At 34.2% G+C, this 24,841-nt stretch overlaps 1 protein-coding gene across 1 annotated transcript in view; it reads right to left on the minus strand.

The window, feature by feature from the left end:
* The window catches only part of LOC149567004 (protein DETOXIFICATION 44, chloroplastic-like), a 188,829-nt gene that overhangs the window by 37,601 nt on the left and 126,387 nt on the right, over nucleotides 1–24,841 (minus strand). The window contains exon 8 of the mRNA XM_089820210.1: nucleotides 16,431–16,594. Coding sequence (XP_089676336.1) covers nucleotides 16,431–16,594 — 164 coding nt within the window. The remainder of the gene's footprint in view (nucleotides 1–16,430; nucleotides 16,595–24,841) is intronic.

Consider the following 24,841-nt stretch of genomic DNA (forward strand, 5'->3'; position numbering starts at 1 on the left):
AGCATGGTGTGCAAGCAAAATAAATAAATATAAAAGAGAAGTATGTAAGCAGAGATAAAAGAATATACATATGTATTTTATATATATTAAATGGAAAGAATGAGATAGGATGATAAGATGTACAGATTTGAAGAAGAAAGTATAGCGGATTGAAGAAGTATGGACAATAGAATTGTGGAAGAATTGTGTGTGAAGGGTAACCATCAAATTGGAGCAAGTATCTAAATGGAATAAATCAGTTGCAAGCAAGTACAAATCAGAGATGGTGCGTGCCAATGATTGGAGCATAATTCAGAAACAACAAACTCCAATCATCAGTCTAAGAAAATTTAGTCAGCGAGAGCATTTCATGCTCAGCAAATACTCGGCATCCTATGTCATTCAAGTGTGAATGAGACAAACATCTGAGCAAATTTGATACACTATTAGATCTACAGGTCTGTTATTCTCTGAGTTAAGCAATTTACATATTCTCTGTGATACAATCACAGTCCTGCAATCAATCTACACTAAATGACACCACGGACTGGTTCCTAGATCTATAACATACATTCAGTGATCCACATAAGGGCAGACCTTCCACTGAAGTTAGTGTCATCAAAACATCAGCAAATCTTGATCAGTACTTGAACTACTCCTTGATCTGATTACCACCTTCTTTGTTTCAAATGCAATCTGGCCTGTGATCTACTTCTTATACAATTTTTTTCATCTGAGATATTATTTGAGTGCTGGAAGTCAGATTCGATTTGCTTCGTGGATTGGTGATCCTCAACAAATCATAATCTTCGAGTCAAAGAGCAAACCAAATGTGCCATTGTGATGCAAACCATGTGTCATATTGAGATACACAATGGAGATATTAATGAGTTGCATTAAAATGGGTTGTATGCAATATGCATCTAGTGACGAAAGTGATGAATCAAAATGGAGTGTGGTCAGGTGGCTGAATATATACATACCAAAAGACAATGGGACATATCACATAGCATGACTGTCCTATCAAAGCTCGTGTTTCAGTCAAACGTTTAATACCAGGCCCTTATTGGTGCTGATATATCTTACAAGGACAAAGTAAATATTAAAGTTATTGAGTATAGGAACTCGTCTATATCTTAGACCATTCTTATTTACACTAAGTGGAAAGGGTCATCAAAATGATAGAACTATTCCACTTTAATCCATTTGCATAGACCGGTCAACAAGCTTGACCGTATAGTTATATGGCAGCCATGTGGATGGTGGACCCACCAAAAGTATTCGTTAGAGCACACCCATATATATATCGACTATCATATTATGAAGCATTTGAAGTTTAGATTGTATATCCCCTTAGGGTGCTCAAGGACATCGTCATTGCAACCTTGTGATTGCATTGGGTTTGAATATTATTCTCAACCTTAGTTAAATATGTGCCTCAACAATGACTACAAGGAAAGAAATAGCATTGAAAATGACAAGGATCCTTTCATATAAGGTAAGTATATATATTATATTATTATTATGAAATATTAATACTAATATGCTTATCTCTTAATATTATCTTATTAACATATATTGTTATTATGAATGGTGAACATTCAAACACATATGACCCATGATTATTTGGGAAGTTATGTAGAAAATTAATTAATTATCATAACGGAATTAATTAATATATATAATTATTTTTTATTACAATATTAATGTCTAATGGAATAATGATAATAAAAAGGATATTGATGGTTAGATGAGTATTTATCATCCATGAGTATTAATGTAGTCTCTCTCTTTTATCTTTATTCTTCAATAAGAGCTATGTGCCTTGATCTTTTTTCTTTGAGAATGTTATTCTAGGAAGAAAAAGATTGAAATTCAGAGGAAGACTGACAATTGAGGCAACCTTGAAAGAGAGGGAGCAGATAGAGGATATGGTTTCGTCAATCTTCAATGATCTCGATCATATTGATTTAGAGGGAGTAAACCATGTTGTGATGGAATCTTTAGTGATCGATAAATTGTAACAGTCAAGAGGAATGAAATTTATGCAACTATGTGATTTTAATGGGCCTACCTCTTGTGCACATCATAAGAAAGTGGTGACTTTAATTGAACCATCTACTATAAATGAAAAATGAAACTTGACGTATGAGTTCTAGAGTCATTCAAGTGGCACAATCATACTCAATCAAGATATTAACGTATTGTGAACGAGTTTGTGTCTACTTATATTATTAAGCTAAAATGGACAAGAAGAGCAAGTTGAAACATAGAAAGGAGTTGTCATATTTGTTACAAAATTGTTCAACAATATAAGAAATGAGTGGAAATTTTACATGGTGAGGGGAATAATAGTCAATTTTCCATTCATACTTGAACCTTATTTAGTGGTGAGATATTCCATTCTCAAACAATCCAAAAAGACAAGTTTAGAATCTTCATGTGCAGATAAGTATTCTTATTTTTGACATTTATCTCTCTTATTTGTAATTTCTATACATACTATAAAGGTTATTTGCTTTTGATCTTTTCCTTTATGGTTGAGGATGTTCTTACAGGAAAAGAAAGTTGGTACTCTAAACATGCTACCAGATATTGTGTAGGTTGAACCTAATGATAGTAGCTCCAAAGACCCTGATGATCAAGATGGATAAAATGAGGCTCTCATCTTTGATGATTAAGATAATGAGTCTTCTACATTAAGAGTGAGTATGACACTTCTTTGAAGGCAACACAGGAGCTTAGAAGATTGATACTTAGGAGTCTACAAATACATGTGGGTGGCTACATGTTGATGGGCCTACTCCTATGTATATTATGAGGAAGTATTGTCTTATCACTAGCAAATCTAAAGATTGATATCAGATTCAGAGTGAGTTCAATAGGAATCCTTGGGTGACGAGAGTTTTTAAGGAAGTAACTAGAGGACCTGATTTCCAGGATCGATGTTCAGAGGAAGAAATTTTGAGATGCAATCCTTCATAGATGATATTTTTTCTATGAGGTGAAGTTCTAAGAGAAATTCTTTGTAATGCGCTCTTCTCTATGAGAGAGAAGTATGAGGTGAAAACCCTTTGTTCCACCCTCTAGTAGCAGTTATGGTGGGTCCACCCTCTGACTTAGTTCATGGTGGATATCATGTGAGTTACTACATGATGTAGTTGTAATTATGTCATGAAAGATGGCGATCTTTCATTGATATAAATATTTAGAGGGGAGTTATTGAATGGTGACGATCTTATCAATAATTGGACCTGTTATCATAACAGACTACATTAAGTTGTTGTCTCAATGTGTTGGAAGTTATGATAATGAACAAAAGGTAAATATTGTAAGGTAACGATCTTATCAATAGATGACCAACCTTCTAACACCAAAAGTGTTGAAGGTTATTGGTGTCATTGTTATTAGGCTGGATTTTGCCGGACACATTGATATTCATCATGGTTATTAGGTCGGATCTTGCCGAACACCATGAAAATTATTGGTGACATTGTTATTAGACCGGATTTTGCCAGACACATTCATATCCATCATGGTTATTAGGTTGGATCTTGCTGGACACCATGAAAATTATTGGTGTCATTGTTATTAAGCCAAATTTTGCCGGACACATTGATATCCATCATGGTTATTAGGCCAGATCTTGTCGGACACCATAAAAATTATTGGTGTCATTGTTATTAGGCCGAATTTTGCCAGACACATTGATATCCATCATGGTTATTAGGCCGGATTTTGCTGGACACCATGAATGTTGTTATGGTTCTTCAGGTCGGATATTGTCAGACACCATAACTTTAATCTATTATAGACCACACTTGAGGTGGTATTCAATCTTATATTAAAGTTATAGTGATTGCTTAATTTCCCTCCTTGCCAAAAGGAAAAGTGTTGAGAAATTTAGTCTCATTATGAACTGTAGCAAACTCCATATATAATATATGTGTGTGTTGATGGATTTATGTTGATATCCTTAAATATGCCATTCTAGGAATATCATACTGAGATGATATCTCTTCGTATACTCAAGAACATAATATGTTTTGTACCAATCCTTCCTAACTAAGAGGAAGTGTGAAGTTTGTAGTTACAGTCAGATTGGTATGATCATGAATTTCATTATTGATAATAATATAAATATTCCTTTATATATATATGGTTAGCTATGTTATTTTATACTAACTAATGATGTTTAAACGTTAGAGACATGTCTCCTTCTCTCATACTTATATGAGATTCAAATCTGCATTTGAAACACATATATAACAATGACAATATTATTACATTTGCAGAAAAGATTCATGTTACTTAACAATGTGATGTTGTTTTGTCACAATTATTTCGTTCCATACCAATGTGATATATTCACGTGTTTTTGTGATGAGATCGAGTTATTTTTTGTAAGCTCGTGTATTGTGATTTTTTTGGTGTAACCTATGAGTTTTCGAACAATTATCTATTGGTGCTTTCTAGTTGCTTGTATAGAATTGAGGTGAATATTGTGATTTTATGAGATATACTTTTATGAGCTTAGGTTAGGCTATCTATGTGTATGTTGGGAAGTGGCTAGCAATGGAGGTCGAAGCCCTAAAGAGGTTGCCTGCGTAATCCATTGTAAGTTGTATTAATAAGTAATAATATTTCATTAATGGGGTTAAAATAAATTAATAAAGGTCAGCGTGATACCTCAGCCATGCCTCGAGTGCTAGTACAGGCTAGGATGGGAGTAGAGAGGATGCTTGGTTGTGACCTTACCTTGTTAATATCCTTTGTCTATAAGAAAGGATGTTGATGCCGCACAGAGTCACTAAGGGGCCGGAGACTAGAGAGACTACCAAGATAACCTTAGAGTTGACTCATGTGATGACACCTGCCCACATGCATATAAGGTTTCCTATGTGTCTTTGTTGCCTTTGGGATTAGATGCTACTTGTGTCCATGGTACCTTTGAGATAGATTGCTATCAGGATTCCTTGACCTAGAATCTTGTTATGACTTTTGGATTGTTATCTATTTGGGACTTGAGATTATCTCCTCAACACGGTGGGAGTGGGTTATTTAGGTTCCACGAGGTCAAGTGGTAGTGTTTCTTATACCATTGAGATCCGACAGCTAGATGCCGATGTTGGATGTACCTTGTGTAGTTGTTCTATTCTTCTTACCTTGTGATTATGTTCTATGGTCTATTCTAGTATTTTGTACTTTGGCTATTTGAGATCCTACAAGATGTATCTTATCATGATGTATATTCTTTTAGCATTTCATACATTGTGACTTGTGTAGAGGATGAGTATGCATTTTGGTTATGCCATGTGGCATTTTATGTACGTGTATATTCTTTCATGTGTTTTCGTACATGTGGTTAATCGTTATTCTATGACATGGACTTTGTTTACTTCAGATTTAATCTTATTAAAAGTTAAGTGTGTGATTCAATGTTATGGAACCCTTGAGAGATGTAACTGATATTGAATTGCTTATGTATGTATATGAGTTATTGCTTCCACTATGTTCTCTTGATTGTTTTAATCTTTCAAAAAAAGTGTTTAGCAAACTTAGTGACATTATAGGTTGATTTCTCTTGGGTTCCCTGGCCGGGCGTTACATCTGGTATCAGAGCTTGAGTTTCTATATTGGAATGCCACTAGATGAAATATTCAACTTAAAACGAAACTTAAACAACTATACTTATCTACTACAACTTGAACAACTTGAACTTCATACACAAATACTTAAACATAAAAAAGGCAAACTTGAATAACTCTTGGTTTTCGTTTTCGAAACATGTTTTCTTAGAATTAAGTTTTAAAATATCATGCCTTTGTTGACTTTATTGGCATTCCATTGTTCTTGCTTAGATGTTATAGGAGGATGGTGTCTCGGACTAGATCAACTGTTAGGGGCCGTACTGCAAGCCGAGGTAGAGGTTGTGGGAGAGGCGGACATGATAGCCCTTCTCTGACTCATCGAGAGAGCCCTATTCAAGAAGAGAATAGAGGGGGTAATAGTAAAGAGCAGCATGCGAACTCCAAAGAACCTAGTACTAGGCAGCTACTGAAGATTATTCTAGAGCGCCTACCTAACCAAGAGAGAGCTGAGCGAGGGGAGTCACATCAGTCCAAGAATGATGAGAGATAGAGATCCAAGAGTACCAAGAGAGGTCATACAGGGAACAGGTTAGGGGTTATCAAAGCCAATCAAATGAAGGACCTCTTACGAGTCAAGCTTAAGACTTTTTCAAGAGTTGGTACTGGGTACGATGCAGAGAATTGGTTGATCGCACTGGATAGATGTTTTGCAATGCAAGACTTTGACACAAATGTCAAAGCAAGGTATGTCATTACCCACCTGGAGCAGCAACTTGGTGGAAGATTGAGGATAAGTTGGGTCTAGATATGAAGAACGTCACATGGGAGTTATTTTTGGAGAACTTTCGTGAGTGTTTCTTACCTAAGGAGTGGAGTCAGCAAAGAGCGGATGAGTTTCATAATCTGAGACAATTTACCCTTTCCATGGTAGAGTATGAGCCAAAGTTCTTTGATATCATGCCCTATGCGGGGATCAATGACCGTTCACCATTAGTAGTGCAACATTTTACACAAACTGAACAACCGTTTCATTGGGGGTGTGAGGTATTCCAACCTAAGACCCTTAAGGAAGCAATTTGTCAAACCATACTTGTTGAGTAGAATGTCACCTCAGGACATGGTGTTTTTGTTGGTGAGCCCACAAGTGGACAAGCACCATCAGCGTCTAGGAGCACACAAAACTAGGGAGCGAGCGGTAATAGGAAGCCTGCTTCATCTGGAGGCAATCAACAACAGCAATAGGGAGGATCTTATCCTCCAGCACGGAGTGGTGGCAATGGTTCAAACTCTAGGGATTCTCATTACTCTCAGCGCAATAGGCGGAATCAATAAAGCCAACATAGAGTACTCATGTTTTTGCTAGTGGGGGTAGCTACTAGCAGTCCAACACACCTAGAGTGTAGGGAAGTTTTGTTGGAGATTTTTTTTTATGCAGACAACACAGGGATAAATCATCCCATTGTCCCCAACAAGAAACACAGCTCTCAGATATGATATCCCCAATCTCAGAGGTCAAATTAATTAAATGACATAATATAATATTTAAATAATAAAAATAATATCTAGATGATTAAGAAATAGTAATAATATATTATTAGTGTAACAATAACATCTGTATCTTAATAACTAAATAACAAATAAAATATTTTTTTTTGTGACCAACTATTAATAATATTTTGCTAAGACAAAATTAGCATATAACAATGATAATGTCTAACATTAATTCATTATATACATTATAAACAAATACTTATACTAAAATCATTAATAATAAAAATTAATTTAACAAAACAAAACCCAAGATTATCTTATGGCATACAATTGGTGTGCAACGAAAAAGTAATTGATCGAAGGTTCTATTAAAGGCGTTGTTCTAAGGTATTGAAACTTAGTCTATAACCAGTAACTTGTATTCTGCAACAGACAAGGAAGCTTTGATCTTATTTGGCGGGTTCATACTTGGAAGAATACCTCTATCGGTTCAACAAATGAAGATGAAATAAATATTGGAGGCCTAACGTAGCCAAGAAAGAATTAAGTTGTTATGTTCAATGATACAGATCACAAAAGGTGTCATTATCTCATACGGGGCTATCATGCCAATATTTGTCGACTCTATCCAGTCTAGAAATTAATGACTTGGCCCTGTGAGAAATCAGAGACATGTCTCAATTGCATAGTGAAAGAGAATCATACACAAGATTGTATTTATAGAGTGAAGTTTTCATGTACAACTAGTCTTGCCACGCACAGTTAGTCTTCAGAGAACATCAACATTTGGGCCAACGTTAATGCTGTAACCAATCACTCAGCATTATCAATAGAACTATAAGCAGATATCGATATACAAATAGAATTCTAGAGTCAATATTATCTGCACTAATCTGCACTGAAATTCATTGACAATCAGTATCAAACCAATAACTAAGTGACACGATAGTATCTTAAAGTTGGCTAAGACATCATTAAGGATAAATAAGGCTAATTGAGTAAGAGCATGAATCAAGAGATGGGTTGAGGGGAAGTGACATAATTATATTTATTTAATTTAATGATAATAAATTTTGAAGTTGCATTTAAATACTGGTAGGAGCCCCTCATTGGATTCCATCTCCTTCATTCACTCCCTCGGTAGTCCTTCAAGTTGCCTCCCACCGGTAATGAACTCCCATGAAAGCATGCTCACCCCCGGATGGATGGAACTCCTTTCCTGTCTCCTTGCCTCTCACGGTTGGATTGTTCGGATCCTTGCCTCTCACCTTCTTGTTTGGCCAGCCAACAGACTAGAGGGCTCTCTTCGACGAACTTCCGGTAAGGTTAGGCCCACGGGAGGGAGATTCATTGGGATCGGTTAGGGGCCCCAGGATGGGAGGGTAGGGACTTTAAATATTGTTATTAGTTAAATTAATAAATATGTTTTCTAAAAATGTCTTACTTATTAAAAATAAAATGAAGTGGGAATAATTTAAATAAAGGTTTATTCTAATTAAAGCCAAAACGCGTGCGCAAGGGAATTAAATAAATTAAAATAATAAAAGTTTCTTTTAAGGAGAGGTCTTTACATATTTGTAAACCTGAAACCCTAGGTAGGGTTAGGCTCTTTATTAAGAGATTTGAACTCATTTCTATACATAGGTTTTAGAAGAGCAATTTCTAAGATTGAAAGACAAGAAATTTAAGGATCTGGGAGACATGAATTTTTGCAATCGTTGGGCTATTGTCAGATTGTAGCATTAGATTGACGTTGGAATCTCGTAGAATTCAATATAGGAAATCTCTTGAAAACTCTTTGTCTTCTTTGTGCCTATTATATGGATTTTGTTTATGAAAAATGTTTTCTTGAATTGAAACCGTTGTTTGAAAATTGATTGTTCTTCAATGATGAAACATCTGTGAAAACAAAATTGAAAACCCTTAACCAAAAGTTTGATTTTAGAAATCGGATTCATGGGTAGGGTTTTGAATCAAGAAAGGATTATGGTTTTTAAAAAAAAAAAATCGATTGGTTGAACATAATTTTCCTATCAGTTTTACATTTGTAAAGTTTTAAAAAATATACATATACAAATCACCACACTAATAAAAATTACTGTGGTGACTTTATATTCAATATTGCATTTGATAAGTTTTTACTTAATAGGAAATTATAATAAATATTTAATGGTGGGCGGAAGCTTCCACACCCCACCCCACCACCCCCCTTGCCCCACTCCCACCCCCCATTTCTTTCCCCTGTCAACGACCTTTATAGCCTGCACACGGCAAGCTTGTTGTCATAGCAGCAGGTATTGCTGACGCAGTACCATGCTGCTACGTCAACAAGGTTGCCACGGCAGAACCAAACCTCAAGGCGGTTTTAAATATAAAGAGGTATGTTATTTTTTTAAGTTTTTTTATTAATTAATTTTATTTTTATTAATTGTATTTAAAAAGAAAAATTGAATGCTATTTAAAATATATGTTATTTTGAACTAGTTTTAATAATATTTAATTTAATTTAGTATTAAATAAATTTTTGATTGTTAAAAGAAGTTTAGTTAAATTTTATAATAGTTTTTTTTAAATCTATATGTTTATTAAATATTACTTTGAATATTGGGATTTCGCTTTAACATTGAATTTCAGTATCATTATTATTTTTTTTTTAATATAGTAATGACTATTATCGTGATTAAATAAAAACGAAGTTTTACAAGAGATGGGTTCTTTTAAGCTACGAAAATAGGGAATTATATTATGGTGATCTAAATTTGAAAGATGCAAATACTCGGAAGACTTTTACAAATGAAACTTGAACTTTTACTCAAATCAGGTTTTATCAAATTTATATTGAAACTAAAATGGCTGATTAACTACACTTCTTTTAAATGCTTGTTAAGATTTTTTGTTCTATCCTGTGATGGGTTTTGGGGAAACCTAGTAGTTTGACCAGATAGGCATGTTTACCTATAATGTCCCCAGTTGGCCAATTCAGTAAATAAGGAACATTAATATTATTCCGACATTCTACTTCCTCAAATGGTTGATTGATAAAACCAGATACGATTATTTCATCAAATATCCAATGCTATTTTCGACAAGAACTTATATAGTTTTTGATGATTCACTTCATACTCTACAAGTCTAAATATTGTATGCAGTTGATAATTGTTGTTTCAAACACCTTGCAAAGTTCGGACCTTCTAGATTGGGCCTTCATCTTCTTAGTATGACTTACCAACTAAAGGATGTTTGATTAATGTGGAATATATGAATGCTCTCCATAATTATTGATTCATATGTGGAAACATCTCCTCTTTACAAGATAACTATCTACTTATTTATCCCGAATCATTCCTCTTAGTGTTTGTTGTTGGGTTGTGTGAAAGATGTTTCCTAGTGGATGCATGTATGGTAACTACTGGGTCTCAAAAGTAACTTCCTCCAGTTGGAAAGCGATAAGTTCAAGCTTAGTATGCATTGTCTGAATTCTCTCAGTACTGACAAGTCATGATGGCTTATGTCTATGTTCTACCCATGACGTGCGCTGCTCTTGCCAGCATGCAATTCCATTATTATCTGAAACTGTAAGTGATTTTTTTATATGAATTGTTGAACATCTCATTATGTGCATAATTCTGTAATCTGCCAATTATGTTTTTTATAACTCGTACTTCTCTGTGTGTTGTCTAATGTTCCTTATCACTGAATATTCTCTGCCATCTTCATCACAACCGGCTGCATGTGTATGAGTTTCGAATGTTGATTGATCCCTTATGGAGATAATGTTTTGCTTCTTATTTGTATTCTACTGTAATACTTCTCCAATCTATGTATCCTACGATCACATACTTATACAATATAAAATGCAGTCTTTACAATAAACGATGACCTCTTTTATATTAATTGTGATCTTTCTATATTGACTACGATCCCTTTAAATGAATGTACTATCCCTTCTATATGGACTGCAGACAGTTTTTGGCTTCAATATTCTTTTTATTCCCTTGCAGTAATTGCTTGTATTATCTGTTGATTATTCAGGGACATTAGTGTTGAGTATCTATCTTTTTTCCATTGTAATCTTTGATCACCCCTTACATGGCTCATGCTAATCGCAATTTCATTTCATAATGTTGTAATCACCAAAGTCAATTCTTAACCGTGATGGGAATCTAAACTGTTGCCTTCGTCCTTAAATTGTCCTTAATCTATAAGGTGATTTTTTATCCTCATATATCTTTGTAATGGTGTGTAATATCCCCTTACTATTTTCCCGAATCTCCCCTGGGCAATAAATGCCAATCCTCATTTGTGTTCGATGATTTCCATCCATGCTTGCTCTGTTATATATATAATTTCTCTCTGTCTCTATACAATATATTCATTTTTTTCTCTCTCTACAATACACTATTCGCTGCATATAATAGAAATGGAAATTTCCTTCACTAGCTGAATGATCTGTATGAAATGTTGAATGTCCTTCCTTGTTATCCCCCTTACTATTAGTCCTTCCTATATATATTCTATTTGATGTGAGGTTGTGACCATCCCGATTAGGTTGCAACTTTTCATTCTTTAAAAATAATATATTTATTATAATTGTTTGGTTTATATTTATAATATAAATAATCTATATATTTCTAGAATTATATTAATTGCATTATATTCATGTGACATATATTATATGTTATCAATCCTTTATGATGTTTAAAATATATAATAATAAATTATAATATAATTTATTATTATATATCCTATTATTAAATTATTCATTATAAGATCTTATAAATGTAGGGACATGACGCTACTAGAGGCTTGCGAAGTGGTTGTTTTTATGATGCTATTATGTGATGCTGTTTTGTCACGATTACTTCATTTCCTACCAATGTGCTATATTCACGTGTTTTTGTGATGAGGTCAAGTTCTTTTTTGTAAGCTCATGTATTGTGATTTTCTTGGTGTAACCAATGAGTTTTCGAGCAGTTATCTATTGGTGTTTTCCACTTGCTTGTATAGGACTGAGGTTAATATTGTGATTTTGTGCGATATACTTTAATGAGCTTAGGGTAGGCTATCTATATGTATGTTGGGAAGTGGCTTACAATGGAGGCCGGAGCCCTAAAGAGGTTTCCTAGGTAACCCATTGTAAGTTGTATTAATAAGTGATAAAATTTCATTAATGGGGTTAAAATGAATTAATAAGAGTCAGTGTGATACCTCGCCCATGCCTCAAGTGCTATTACAAGCTAGGATGGGAGTAGAGAGGATGCTTGGTTGCAACCTTACCTTGTCAGTATGCCTTTTCTGTAAGAAAGGATGTTGATGCCCCATAGATCACTAGGGGCTCGGAGTCCAGAGAGACTGCCAAGGTAACCTTAGAGTTGACTCATGTGATGACACTTGCCCACATGCATATCATGTTTCCCATGTGTCTTTGTTGCCTCTAGGATTAGATGTTAGTTGTGTACATGGTACCTTTGAGATAGATTGCTATCAGGATTCCTTGACCTAAATTCTTGTTATGACTTTTGGACTATTATCCATTTGTGACTTGAGATTATCTCCTCAGCACAGTGGGAGTGGACTATTTTGGTTCTAGGAGGTCAATTGGTAGTGTTTCTTATACCATTGAGATCCGACAGTTGGATGCCGATGCTAGATGTACCTTGTGCAGTTGTTCTATTCTTCTTACCTTGTGATTATGTTCTATGATCATATTCTGGTATTTTGTACTTTGGTTATTTGAGATCCTACGAGATCTTGTATCTTGTCATGATGTATATTCTAGCATTTCATACCTTGCAACTTGTGCGGAGGATAAGTATGCATTTAGGTTATGCCATGTAGCATCTTATGTTCTTGTATAATCTTTCATGTGTTTTTATACATGTGGTTATTCTATGACATGGACTTTGTTTACTTCGGATTTAATCTTATTAAAACTTATGTGTGTGATTCAATGTTATGGAACCCTTGAGAAATCTAACTATTATTGAATTGCTTATGTATGTATATGAGTTATTGCTTCCGATATGTTATCTCTTGATTGTTTTAATCTTTCAAAAACAAATGTTTAGCAAACTTAGTGATATTATAGGTTAATTTTGTGTTGGATTCCCTGGCAGGGTGTTACACTATAGGCTACATATATGAGGGCATGGATAGGGCCAATGGGCCTTTAGAGCCAAATATGTAGGAGTTGAGGACAAGTGTGGCCCCATTTGGGACAAAATTTATAGGAGATGGCAAAATCAGCTTCATAGACCCATCCATGCAACAACCTGTCACCTCAATCTAGCATTCCGTTTTTTGCAATGATTTCAAGGCAGATGAGGAGGTTATAAGTGGCCTATATACTGTGATATCAAAGATGGCCACTAATCCCACAGATATATGCTTAAGATGGATACCTATAATAATGCAGCAAGGCCCATTTGTTCAAGCCAAATCTACAAAGGTCATACAAAATTGTAGCCAAGTAAAAATTGCACCTTATGCACATTGCATATTAATTTTATTATCTAGTTTCTAACTTTCTATCTTTAAAGGTGGAAATGAGATTAATCTTTTTTTTCTTTTCCTTTTTTCAAATAGATGGTAGAAAATGTTTGGGCCTTCAACCAAAAACCTTAAACAAATTGTCATCCGCATATTGAGCCAACCATGTAGTGCTTCTAAATGTTAGCACAATTGGAGCATGTTCAAAAACATCCACTCAAAGAGGCATAACAGGTTGGCTGTGGAGAAGATGAATAATCTAGTCTTTGTGCATTACAATTTGAGCCTTAGGACCAAGGAGATTTTGGATAGTGACACCTCTCTGATTACTCTAGAGGAAATCAATCAAGAGTTTAAGTGGAATACTGAGGCTACTGATCCTATCTTCGATGATGAGGACCTGGAGTGGGTTAGTGAGGTAGAGAAAAAGGCTGAGGCCGTGGCTATGGCAGCAAAGGAGCAAGAGCTATAGTTTATCTTAGTGGCACCTCACAGGCACTGGCAAAGACTACAGTTCATCCTAGAGGCACCTCACAGGCAGAGGCTATGGCTAATCAATCATCTAGGACCTACCTTAGACGCCTTAATATGAGGCATATTATAGATTATTCTAAGGCTGAGGATGAGGACTAGGAGCCATTGCTATAGACTCGTTTTAATTTTTTGTTCAACATATGTTTGGAACATTTGATGATGACTATTGATGTGATGGATTTCATGGATTTGATATACATTTTGATAGATTTTATATATCTATGTTTGCTTTCCTTCAGTTACAATTTACCTATGCAATTATGTAATTGATGTAAGTTTATTTATGTGATCAAATTACCTTCTATTTCATGATGTTATTGTGTCTTTAAGCTTTACTCAATAATGGGTGCATGGAATGTTCTTTAAATCTTAAAAAAATCTCTAAGTTTCAAGGGTTTTGTCACTTTGCCAAGTCATTGTCGAGTCACAAGCGAGTCCAAGCTAGGTCACGAGTCAAGTTACACTCGTCGAGTCAAGGTCGGGTCTGAGTCTCAACTCTTTGGGTGATGTACATGAGAGTAGTAGGAGACCCCACCAGAGGGGAAGACAGAATCAGCAGCAGGACCCTAATCGAGAGTTATTTAGAACTCTTGTAAATACACAGCCACAGGTTGCACAAGCTTTGGACAAATTTCAGGATACCCTTGCTAAAGTAATGGTAGATTCATTGTCAATTTCATTCTGAATACCTAAATTATTTTGGAGCGTTACATAGTTTCCTAATTCTCATTTAGAATATGATTTGTTTATGTTGAAAAGAAAAAGTTGTTTAAATAGGATCAGTGAAAGATGTTATTGCCGAATCGTGGTGAAACTTGAAATTCATACCTATTGATACTTGTTGATTGCAAGTAATAGAACAAGGTTAGTCTAAACTCATTGCAAGCACTTGATTCAATTTGGATTGCACTAGAATTGGGTATTTGAGTGAATGTTCGCAATTTGAAAATCATCCACAGACCCTTAAAAGATTGCAACTTCTCTTGTGTAGTTGTTGAAGTTGGCAAAGCAAGGGTTGGTCTAGTTTCACCTCATCATCAATAGTCTCTGGCATTGGTATAGTTAGAGGAAGAAGTAGCTTAGATTCTTAAACCTATAATCCTTTTTGCACTTTGTTTTGTTAGAATTAGTTGAAGAGCTCAAATTGCCAAATGGTTCACATTTTATGAAGTTGATATTCCATTGAATGAATAGCAATGACCCTGTGTGGTTATCAACAAATCACACAATATTTACTGAGTTATATCCAACACAAAATCACTAGTTTGCAGTGTAAACCTAGTGGGTTGCCTTATTTGATCACACAATCACCATATTGTTTAGAATATGAGGTTCCTTTATTCAAGGGGGGATAGAATACTTTGCATTTTATTCTGCAAGTTGAAGTGGTCACAAAACTCACATCAACAATTTTCTCTCCACTCATGTGATCTGACTGTTAAACTCTTTCTACTAAATGTTGACATAAAACCATAATGGATTAAGTAACATGCTGCTGTATTTAATTTTTAAAATAATATTAGTGAAAAGTTTGCTTGTTATCACATCTAGGAAATGACTGTTGAATAATAATAAAACATATAAGAGATTTAGATTGTTGATTTAATATAGTAAGTCTTGAATAGAGAGACTGTGATGAAAACCCCAAAGGTCATAGCTACTGGTTAGACCTGTTTACTCCAATTGACCTCAATTATCGCAAAAGATGTTGAAATCCACGCCCATCATTTACAATGGCAAGTTGAGCTCTTCCATGGAAACAATGAAAACATAAATGTTTTTCCCATTGAGTTGAACAAAACAAAATTAAAAGATGTACTTGTATTTCTTCAAATAATAATAATTCATGATAAACCGTTTAGAATAGATAGCTCACTTGGATACGTGTTCCAATGTTGATTTAATATAGTAAGTCTTCAATAGAGAGACCATGATGAAAACCCCAAAGATCATCACTACTGGTTAGACCTGTTTACTCCAATTAACCTCAATTGTCGCAAAAGATGTTGAAATTTGCTGCCATCATTTACATTGGCAGGTTGAGCTCTTCAATGGGAACGATGAAAACATAAATGTTTTTCGCATTGAGTTGAACAAAATAAAATTATAAAATATGTACTTGCATTTCTTCAAATAATAATAATTCATGATGAACCGTTTAGAATAGATATCTCACTTGGATACATGTTCCAATGTACCAGGAAAGCCATTCAGGCATCACTGAAAATTGTATACAATAAATACAGATTATGCAATTATAAAAGTTAAAGCATATGCACTGCCAAAGATTGTTCAAGAAGTCTCATTTGCTTACGATTAGCATGATACAAAAAAAAACCTGCTTACCTGCCCAGCAAGTGCCAGTGCATCTGTAAGAAGAGATACTGCCAGCCAAATTTGCAAGCAAATCTGATGGCCAGCCATGAAAATAGGGCCCAGTCGAGCAGCCATCGATGTGCCCAAGGTCATGGTCACGAGTATAGATACTGTCCTTCCTAACAAAAGGCCCCCTATCAAAAACCATACACATAAACAGTCATGTTGTTGCCACTGAAATGCTCATCCATCAAAATTCAAAAGATGAATCACTTAGTGCCAGAATTTGCAATGACTCAATACCCTAAGATTATTTAAAGTTTAGGTCCAACCATGCCTTCCTTAATACACTCAAGTTCTACGCCAAGCAAGAATTTCACCCCTAACTTATGCCTATTTATAACATTCTTCTACCTCCTACACTTGTTCTTTTCGGAAGTTTCAAAATTGGCAAAAGTCATTTATATTGAACATAAGTTAACCCGACATAATGAAAGACCACAAACAGCTAGTTTGTTGTACATTTCACTTTAGTCCAAACAATTTATACCAATGCATCTGAATATGTCAATAAGGCATTTTCTTTGGAAGTGAAGGCAATAGTTCAAAGAATCAAAACACAGAACTAATTTTGTACTTTGGACACCACAAAGAGCTCGTTGTTAACATGGGGCCCAACAGAAGTCTGCATAAATATTATCTTGGTATTGTCTTTGTTCATTAAGGCTTGGAAAGCAATAACAACATCCAAAAAAAACAGTTCACTGAAATATCTATCAAGACACCAATTTTATAGCTCAATTTAGAAATATTCAATTCTACTTTGTAAACTAGCAATTATGGATGCGATAATTGTTAAAGTTTGGTAGTTGCAGGAGATATTTGTGTGCCTGTGACTGCATCAGCATTATATTTGATATAATTGTTGCTGCATTATCTAATCCTTCAATATGATGGGTTGGCTGTAATGTCCCCTTTTCCAGGACATTAGAAAATTAATAGGCCAACCCATACTTATATTACTATTAACCTATGGAGGACTTAGTGAAGAATTATTAAAACGAATTTAATATTATAAAAGGGGTAAAGAAGAGATGAATTGGCAAAAGGCCAAAGACAAGAATAGGGAAGCTGAAGAATCACAGGTTGGGTGCTTAAAAGAGGGAGGAGTTCACTTTGTAGAGGCTTTGATTTTGGAATTGATTTCAGATTTCTCTTTGAGAAAGAAGAAGCTTTGGCTTCAGTTTCCTGAACCTGATTCTTGCTAGATCGCACACCAACCCAGTTCAGCATTAGTGGTGAATTCACATGAGAGTGTACATTGGAGTTACAGGTTATTTTCTATGTGTTTCCAATATGAGAATAATACTGTTTTTAAGATTGGATATTTAGTGTTTATTATTTTATTGCTTTTGTATGATGCAATAACGCATTCTGAAGAATTTATGTAGGCTTTTGCTGGTCATGTAATTGTGTTGCTGGTAATTCTAATACAATAGCAAATCTGAAGTTATTTTAAACTGCATATTTTAATGAGCATATACTGGTTAATGTGTTGGTTTATATTGCTGGTTGTATTTGCATGAGCTATCTGTTGTGTTTTGAAACTTGTTTTTGAGATAAATTTGGGAGAATATTCATTCAGGATACTACAGCTGCGAAGAGTCTTTATTTATGAACGATCTTTCATATGAAGAGCCACATATTTTGAAAATCATGAAGAGAATTCAGTGTTGGCTAATGAAGAGACCATGCGTAGATATTGAACAGTCAAGACAATGGAAGGTCAAGACAACAAAGGGGTCTTGAATTTGTAACGGCAAGATAATGTCGGGTCAAAGTAATTTAATATATTCTTCAGGAGGAATTCATATGAAAATATATTGACATCTTGTGCTTCTAAATATTACTGCAGTTTGAGCCTTATGTTTAGGCATATTCTATTTCAAACTTCGGATTATTCAACCAAAAGTGATTTTAATGTGGCTAGTTTTTTCCCCTCAAATTGGAGGGTTTTCCCAGGATAAATTGTTGTTTTATTGTCCATTATAGCTTCTATTCTGATGTTTTTTGCTTATTTTCATTCCTGGTCTAAAACATTAACATCCTATCAGAGCAGGTTTAAGCAACATCATTTTTATTGTTCATTATAGCTTCTATTCTGATGTTTTTTGCTTATTTTCATTCCTGGTCCAAAACATTAACATCCTATCAGAGCAGGTTTAAGCAACATCAGGATCAGAGTGACAGTAGTAATTATTAATCAAGAGAGTGATTCTTGTTTTCGCTGTTTTGTTCGAGATGCATCTATTGGTGCGTGGATACTTGTGTATATCCTTGTATAGGATCTTTCTTTCTGCATACTTGCAATGGTTTCACTAGCATACATACTATGATCTTTCCAATGTGCTTGTTATAGCATTTGGTTTCCTGTCATATGTATTGATTGACCATTTTTTGTAAAACAATACATTTCTATTGTAATCACTACACCTTATGTTCTCAAATTCTATTAGCAGAGTATACTGGGGATCATAGTTGTTGTAGTTTGTTGTGATCATTCTGCAGTATAATCATTCTTTTCTTGATGATAACCTTTTTCTAAGTTTCAAGGGTAATGCTAGAGAGTAAAACGATTATGTTTGATACATGTGATCAATCATTGAGTAACATCATTGTTGTGTGTGTTGGTCAAGGATCATGATGACATGCTATTTTTCAGTTACAAGCATATGTGCTTGTATAACTTGTCAGATGTTCATGATTATGTGATTATCTAAGACATCTTTGGATTAGATATGGACACCTATTGTTCTAGCAGTCAGGTCTGCTGGACTGTCAGGGATATGACAATCAAAATTTAAAAGGGCTTTGCTAAATTGATCAACAATAAAGAGATACATATTTTTGTATTATATCTTTGAATATTGATTATGAGTTTTATGTAGTTAATTCATGCAATAACATAGGAAAGTATGCATCATCTATGCTTCTAGCATTAATCTGTATATTTCTCTTCAGGAAGTAGGTATTACTAATCTCTCTAAAATGCTCCCAACTGTTGTTTCTCTAGAATCATTTCTGCAAATGTAGTAACATTGCCAATATGATTGATGATTTTCAAATGCATGTCTCTTCAAGAGACATGTTCCTATAGTTAATCATCTTCAGTTAACTATATGTATAACTCACCTTTAAGCATATATGTAATATTATTATATAGTGTATAATATATATAATTAAGCCGAGAGGCTTTCTTCAATGGAAGCAATCTTCAATGTAAACTTTTTCCACTTTAAAAAAAATTTGACAGTCATTTCCCCGTCACAACTTCAATGTGTTTCTTCGAAACCCTCTTCAGTGAGGCAGACGAATCGCCCAAAAAAAGAATGAATTTATGTTGCTCTCCAATCCTAACGCAATCCAGCCAAGCTAAACAAGTTGATGTCCTAACTTTGGATCAAAAAATTTGGGGTAACAAAGAGCTGATCTCGTCGCATGTTTCAATGGTCATTGCAATGCAATCTTCATAGCATTTGAGGTCGCGCTCCAAAAAGCTTATTTCCCCTAGATTTTGTGGTTTATAGCAGGCGATTATAGACTCTGCTTCGAACAGCTTCCATGAGATCACAGAGGATTTTGTCAGATCATGAGCAGTGATTTCTTCGCCATGGCTGTGCCAGATGGAATGGATGGAGTAGCTGGAAAAGTCTGCGCCACAAGTCTGGAAAAATATATTGCCACTAGGTTTATTAATTTGGTTTTGAGTGCACTTTCTCTTATTCTTGAGATGTCGAGACCAGTTGAGATTAGTTGTACTTTGAGACCACCATGAACAAGCCTGTTTGAGAGCTCCAAATAAGCAGAGATATGACAATTTGTGCTCATTCTATTCTGCGAGTGCTCTGCAAGGGATTGATGATGGATATCAAACTGTAAGTTGATTTCTAATATTTTGTTACATTTGAATTTTTTTTTAAATTACAATTTTACTCATTGTTTTTTGCAAGTTCAAGGGATCATATTATTATTTTATTTGGATGTTGTTAATTCGACTTATCCATCCAAATTTTTCTATTCATCAATTTGGATATCTTAATTATAAATTTTATATTTCTTGAAATCTGATATCTCTCGGCTTATTTTATAATAGGCAATGTTTCATTCCCACTCTTATATCATTGAACACTTTTACATCGCATCAAATTTGACAACTTCTTTCTATGTTCCAAATTGCTCTTTTCATCCATTGAAGTTCCAAACATTCATTAAGCTTAATAGTAGAAGCTAACACAAACTCGTCCACAATACACCAATATCTTGATTTAGTATGATTGTGCCACTTGAATTCAACTCTACAACTCATACGTCAAGTTTCATTTATCAAAGAGAGACTCATATATAGTGTAATTAAAGTCACAACTTTCTTATGATGTACACAAGGGGTAGGCCCATTCACATAGTTGTATGATTTAGAGTCCTCTTGACTGTTACAATTTATCGATCACTGAAGATTCCATCACAAGATTGGTTTAATCCCTCTGAATCAATATGATCGATATCACTAACGGTTGACGAAACCACAAACTCCATCTGCTCCCTCTCTTTCAAGGTTGCCTCTAATGAAATGTCAAGCTCCCTCTTCCTGCAATAACATTCTTAGAGGAAAAGATCAAGGCACATATGTAATATCCCTTATCCGATCCTCGGATAGTTAGCAATGGATTCTTTAGACTCAAATGTCTCTCTCTATGAACCAAAACATTTATATGATATTACACATTCCCCTCTTAATAAATAATAATCTTACTGATTTTGTAATGTTTGTAGTGTCCCCACTTTGTGAATTTGATCATGAGCTTATAACCTCTGAGTTATCTCTTATTAGTTTTGCATTAACAGTCCCTTGAATGAGATCTAGTATTGTTTGCTGTAGATATAATGATTGCAACCTCTATTATTTTTGTGAGTTCTCAGTCTTTTATACTGGTGGAATGTATTTTCATTACTGTATAACTTTATTATTGTCCTCTTTAAACTAGCTATTTAACATCTGCATATTATCTATCCCTTATATGTTATAGATCACTGTTATCTTCTTACAATCCATGTTGTTTCTTTCTTTCTTTATGTAGGCTACCTTCCTTGTCTGCTCTCAATTGGCAATCATTGCTGGCACTGTAGTATCTTAGTGTTACTGTTGCGTAGCTTAAAATAATACTTCGGCCTTTGTTATCCTTGACTTGGTGTATTCTGAAATGCTTTATAGAAGTGTTACTGTTGTGTAGCTTAAAACAATACTTCAGCCTTTGTTATCCTTGACTTGGTGTATTCTGAATTGCTTTATAGATGATCGAATTGGATGTAGTATCTGATATGTGAATGTAAAAATAATACTTTTCAGTTCGAGCTGCTCTTCCCAGATTTATTCTTCTGATCACCTATCATTGCTTCCATACTCCCTACAATGGACATTCTTTCTTTCCTTTCATCTGTAGATGTCTTTCTTAGTGGTTCCAGATGTGTCTTTCACATTTAACTATATTCACTTTTGACTCCACTATAGTGATTGATGACACTGAGTGTGATAACAAACGTTGAAGGTGATATGTCATATCCAAGTTAAATTATCATTTGCTGGTTGGACTGTTGTGTGTATCCTAATCTTTGCTACGGATGATATAGGCAGTGTCCCTTCTTCTTGTTTGATGATTCTTCCCGAGTGTCCTCCGTGCATCTCCTATTACTATTGTCTTCCTGAATCTCATTACCAGCTATAGCGATTGGGCCAAAAACAATTGTATATAGCGTATTCCATCCTCTGTTCTCTGGTGGTCTTACTACATTGTTCGATGATCCAAATATAAGGTGTCTTTGGCTTTTTCACCTCCTCCTTGATCTTTTGCGTATGAACGTGAATGTCTTCCCCCCATCTTCAATCTCTTATTAATGATGATCATTTCCCATTTGTTGTTGCTTGTCTCAACTGTATGTGATCATAGTATGATTTTACATATAACTGAAATCAATGCCTTACTTCTCCCTTTCTGTATTTGACATGGCTAGCTGATTTGGTATCACCCCTGAAATGTCTGCTCTTCCTCATGCTTGGAATGTCTCAAATATGATGTGGCTTTTCTATCTAAATACTACTTCTCTCCATACTATCTGATTGATCAATGTCTACTTTTCTCTTCCCTTTTATTCATCAGCTCCTCCTCTCATATTAATGCACCTTCTTTTTGCAGATGTTTCTTTGTACAGGAAGTAAATATGCAGTGAATAAGTTTATCTGATGTAGCATAATTTTCTTAATTCCTCTTCGTAATTATCTTGTTAGACAATATAATTTCTGCCACCCAATGTCCACATGGTTGCCACTGTTGTTGATATAACTTGTCTTCTGATTGGAAAGTTCGATGATAATAATTTCTGTTGTCTCTTTTCTTTGATGGTCTATTCGTGGCAGAATTTCTTGTGAGATTCTTATTTTCCTAACGTTTCCTCATCTGACATTTCCCTTTCACATCTATCTGTTCTATGGTTTTTCTGTGTTCGATCTACTCCTCCCCCCCGTGTCTTCTCTTCATCTTCTTGTCTGTGGGTTATACGCATTGTGAGCCTCCCATGAAGGGTCGTGCCTTGGTCGCTGCATTTGGTTTATGGATAGCCTTATATGTTCTTCAATGGTCTGAATATTTAACTATCCTCATATTAAAATATATTTTATATACATTCCTAAGTTTATCTTAAGAATATGATATTATAATAACATAATATTATTACTGTTAATATCATATGTTTATGTATTAACTATTTATTTAAATACTTATTCTATAACATATTTTATCAATGATTATATGATATCATTTAATTCATTTAAATTTTACTAATGAATTATATTAATCAAATTCTATGAAATAATATATAATAATATATCATATTATAATTTCTTTATAAACAATATTTGTTCTATTGTTAATTTGTTTATTATAAAATCTAATAAATATGGGGACATGACAACATAGCTCTTATAACATATTAATAATAATTAGGAAGTTAGTAATTTAACTCATGCCCATTACTAACAACAACATAAATGATTATAATATGTCTCTTTTATTTCAGTAATAGAATTAAGATAACACAATACATTACTTCTATATATATGACTTTCCCTTAAATGACATATTCTCCTAAAAATTAAATAAAATATCACATAAAATAATGTGTAAGAAGGACCTCAAATAATATACCTCTTATACTTACTTTAATATGATCGGATCCTCCAACCTTACTCTCTCCTCCCTCAATTAAGTGCAACAAACCCTTAAGGAGATCTGGAGAGTAAATTTGTGTAGCAATAATAATCCATGTCATGCATATCAGATGGGATATATTTCAACCATTTGTGTTTCTTCACAACTTTCCAATGAAGTTCTAGAATCACCAAGAGTTGCAACCTTAGCGTAACACTCTATTCTCCATTTCAATAAAGTTATTATTGTTTGTTTCAAAAAGATTCGACATTGAGTGAATTAAGAGCCTTTATATTTAAGGTCATTATGTTCATATTATTCAAAATAAAGATTCTATATTCAGATCGATACTATTTAATGGATCTCATATCCATGATAAATATTATATAAGGCTATAACATTTACCTTTAAATGATATTAAACAATATACCATAACTTTGAATAATATACACATATTCCATATTCTAATTATTATTTCCATATCCCTAAAATATCTTATTTAACATATTCATAGAGTAATAATACTTACCTCTACCTTTCATCCACATGAATAACTTTCAATACATGGTTCTCGAATAGGTACTATACAAACCATATCATTCTCCTTTGTTATACCCTATGTAATGCTAATATGGGTGCCGACGTCTGTTGTCTTGTGGCAGTGCTTACTGTTCTAGAGTCCTATGAAATCGTATAAATCTGTTGCTCTACACTAAGAATGTGAAGAACGTGTGTTTGCCCTTCACATAACTTCTTTATTCATTTCATTGAATATATGTATAATCAATTTATTACCAATCATACTTTTAAGTCAATTAACACTTCAGATTTAATAAAATATCAAATCTCATTCTTGAATTAATTTAAATTTCCAACTAAATATCATTCTTTATAAACTTAATATAACCATTATATTAAATAATATATTACATATTAAAAAAAAAAACTTATAAAATATACTTACTTTTACATATACTTTGTCAGGTTGGTAACCAGTGTTTTATCTTCCTATGTTAATCTCATTCACAATATAAAAATAAACACTTAATACTTACATTCGGTGGCTGAAAACGTACAGTAAGTGGAGCACACACTTTTATGGGTCCTTGGTTTTGCTCAACCGGTGGTCACAGAATATTGTTTTGTTTCTTATCGCTACGGGTGTTGCCTCCTTTGACCAAT

Source organism: Cupressus sempervirens, chromosome 3 (assembly GCF_028749045.1).
Source record: "Cupressus sempervirens isolate cs-2001-9-10 chromosome 3, ASM2874904v1, whole genome shotgun sequence".
Taxonomy (NCBI): Eukaryota; Viridiplantae; Streptophyta; class Pinopsida; order Cupressales; family Cupressaceae; genus Cupressus; species Cupressus sempervirens.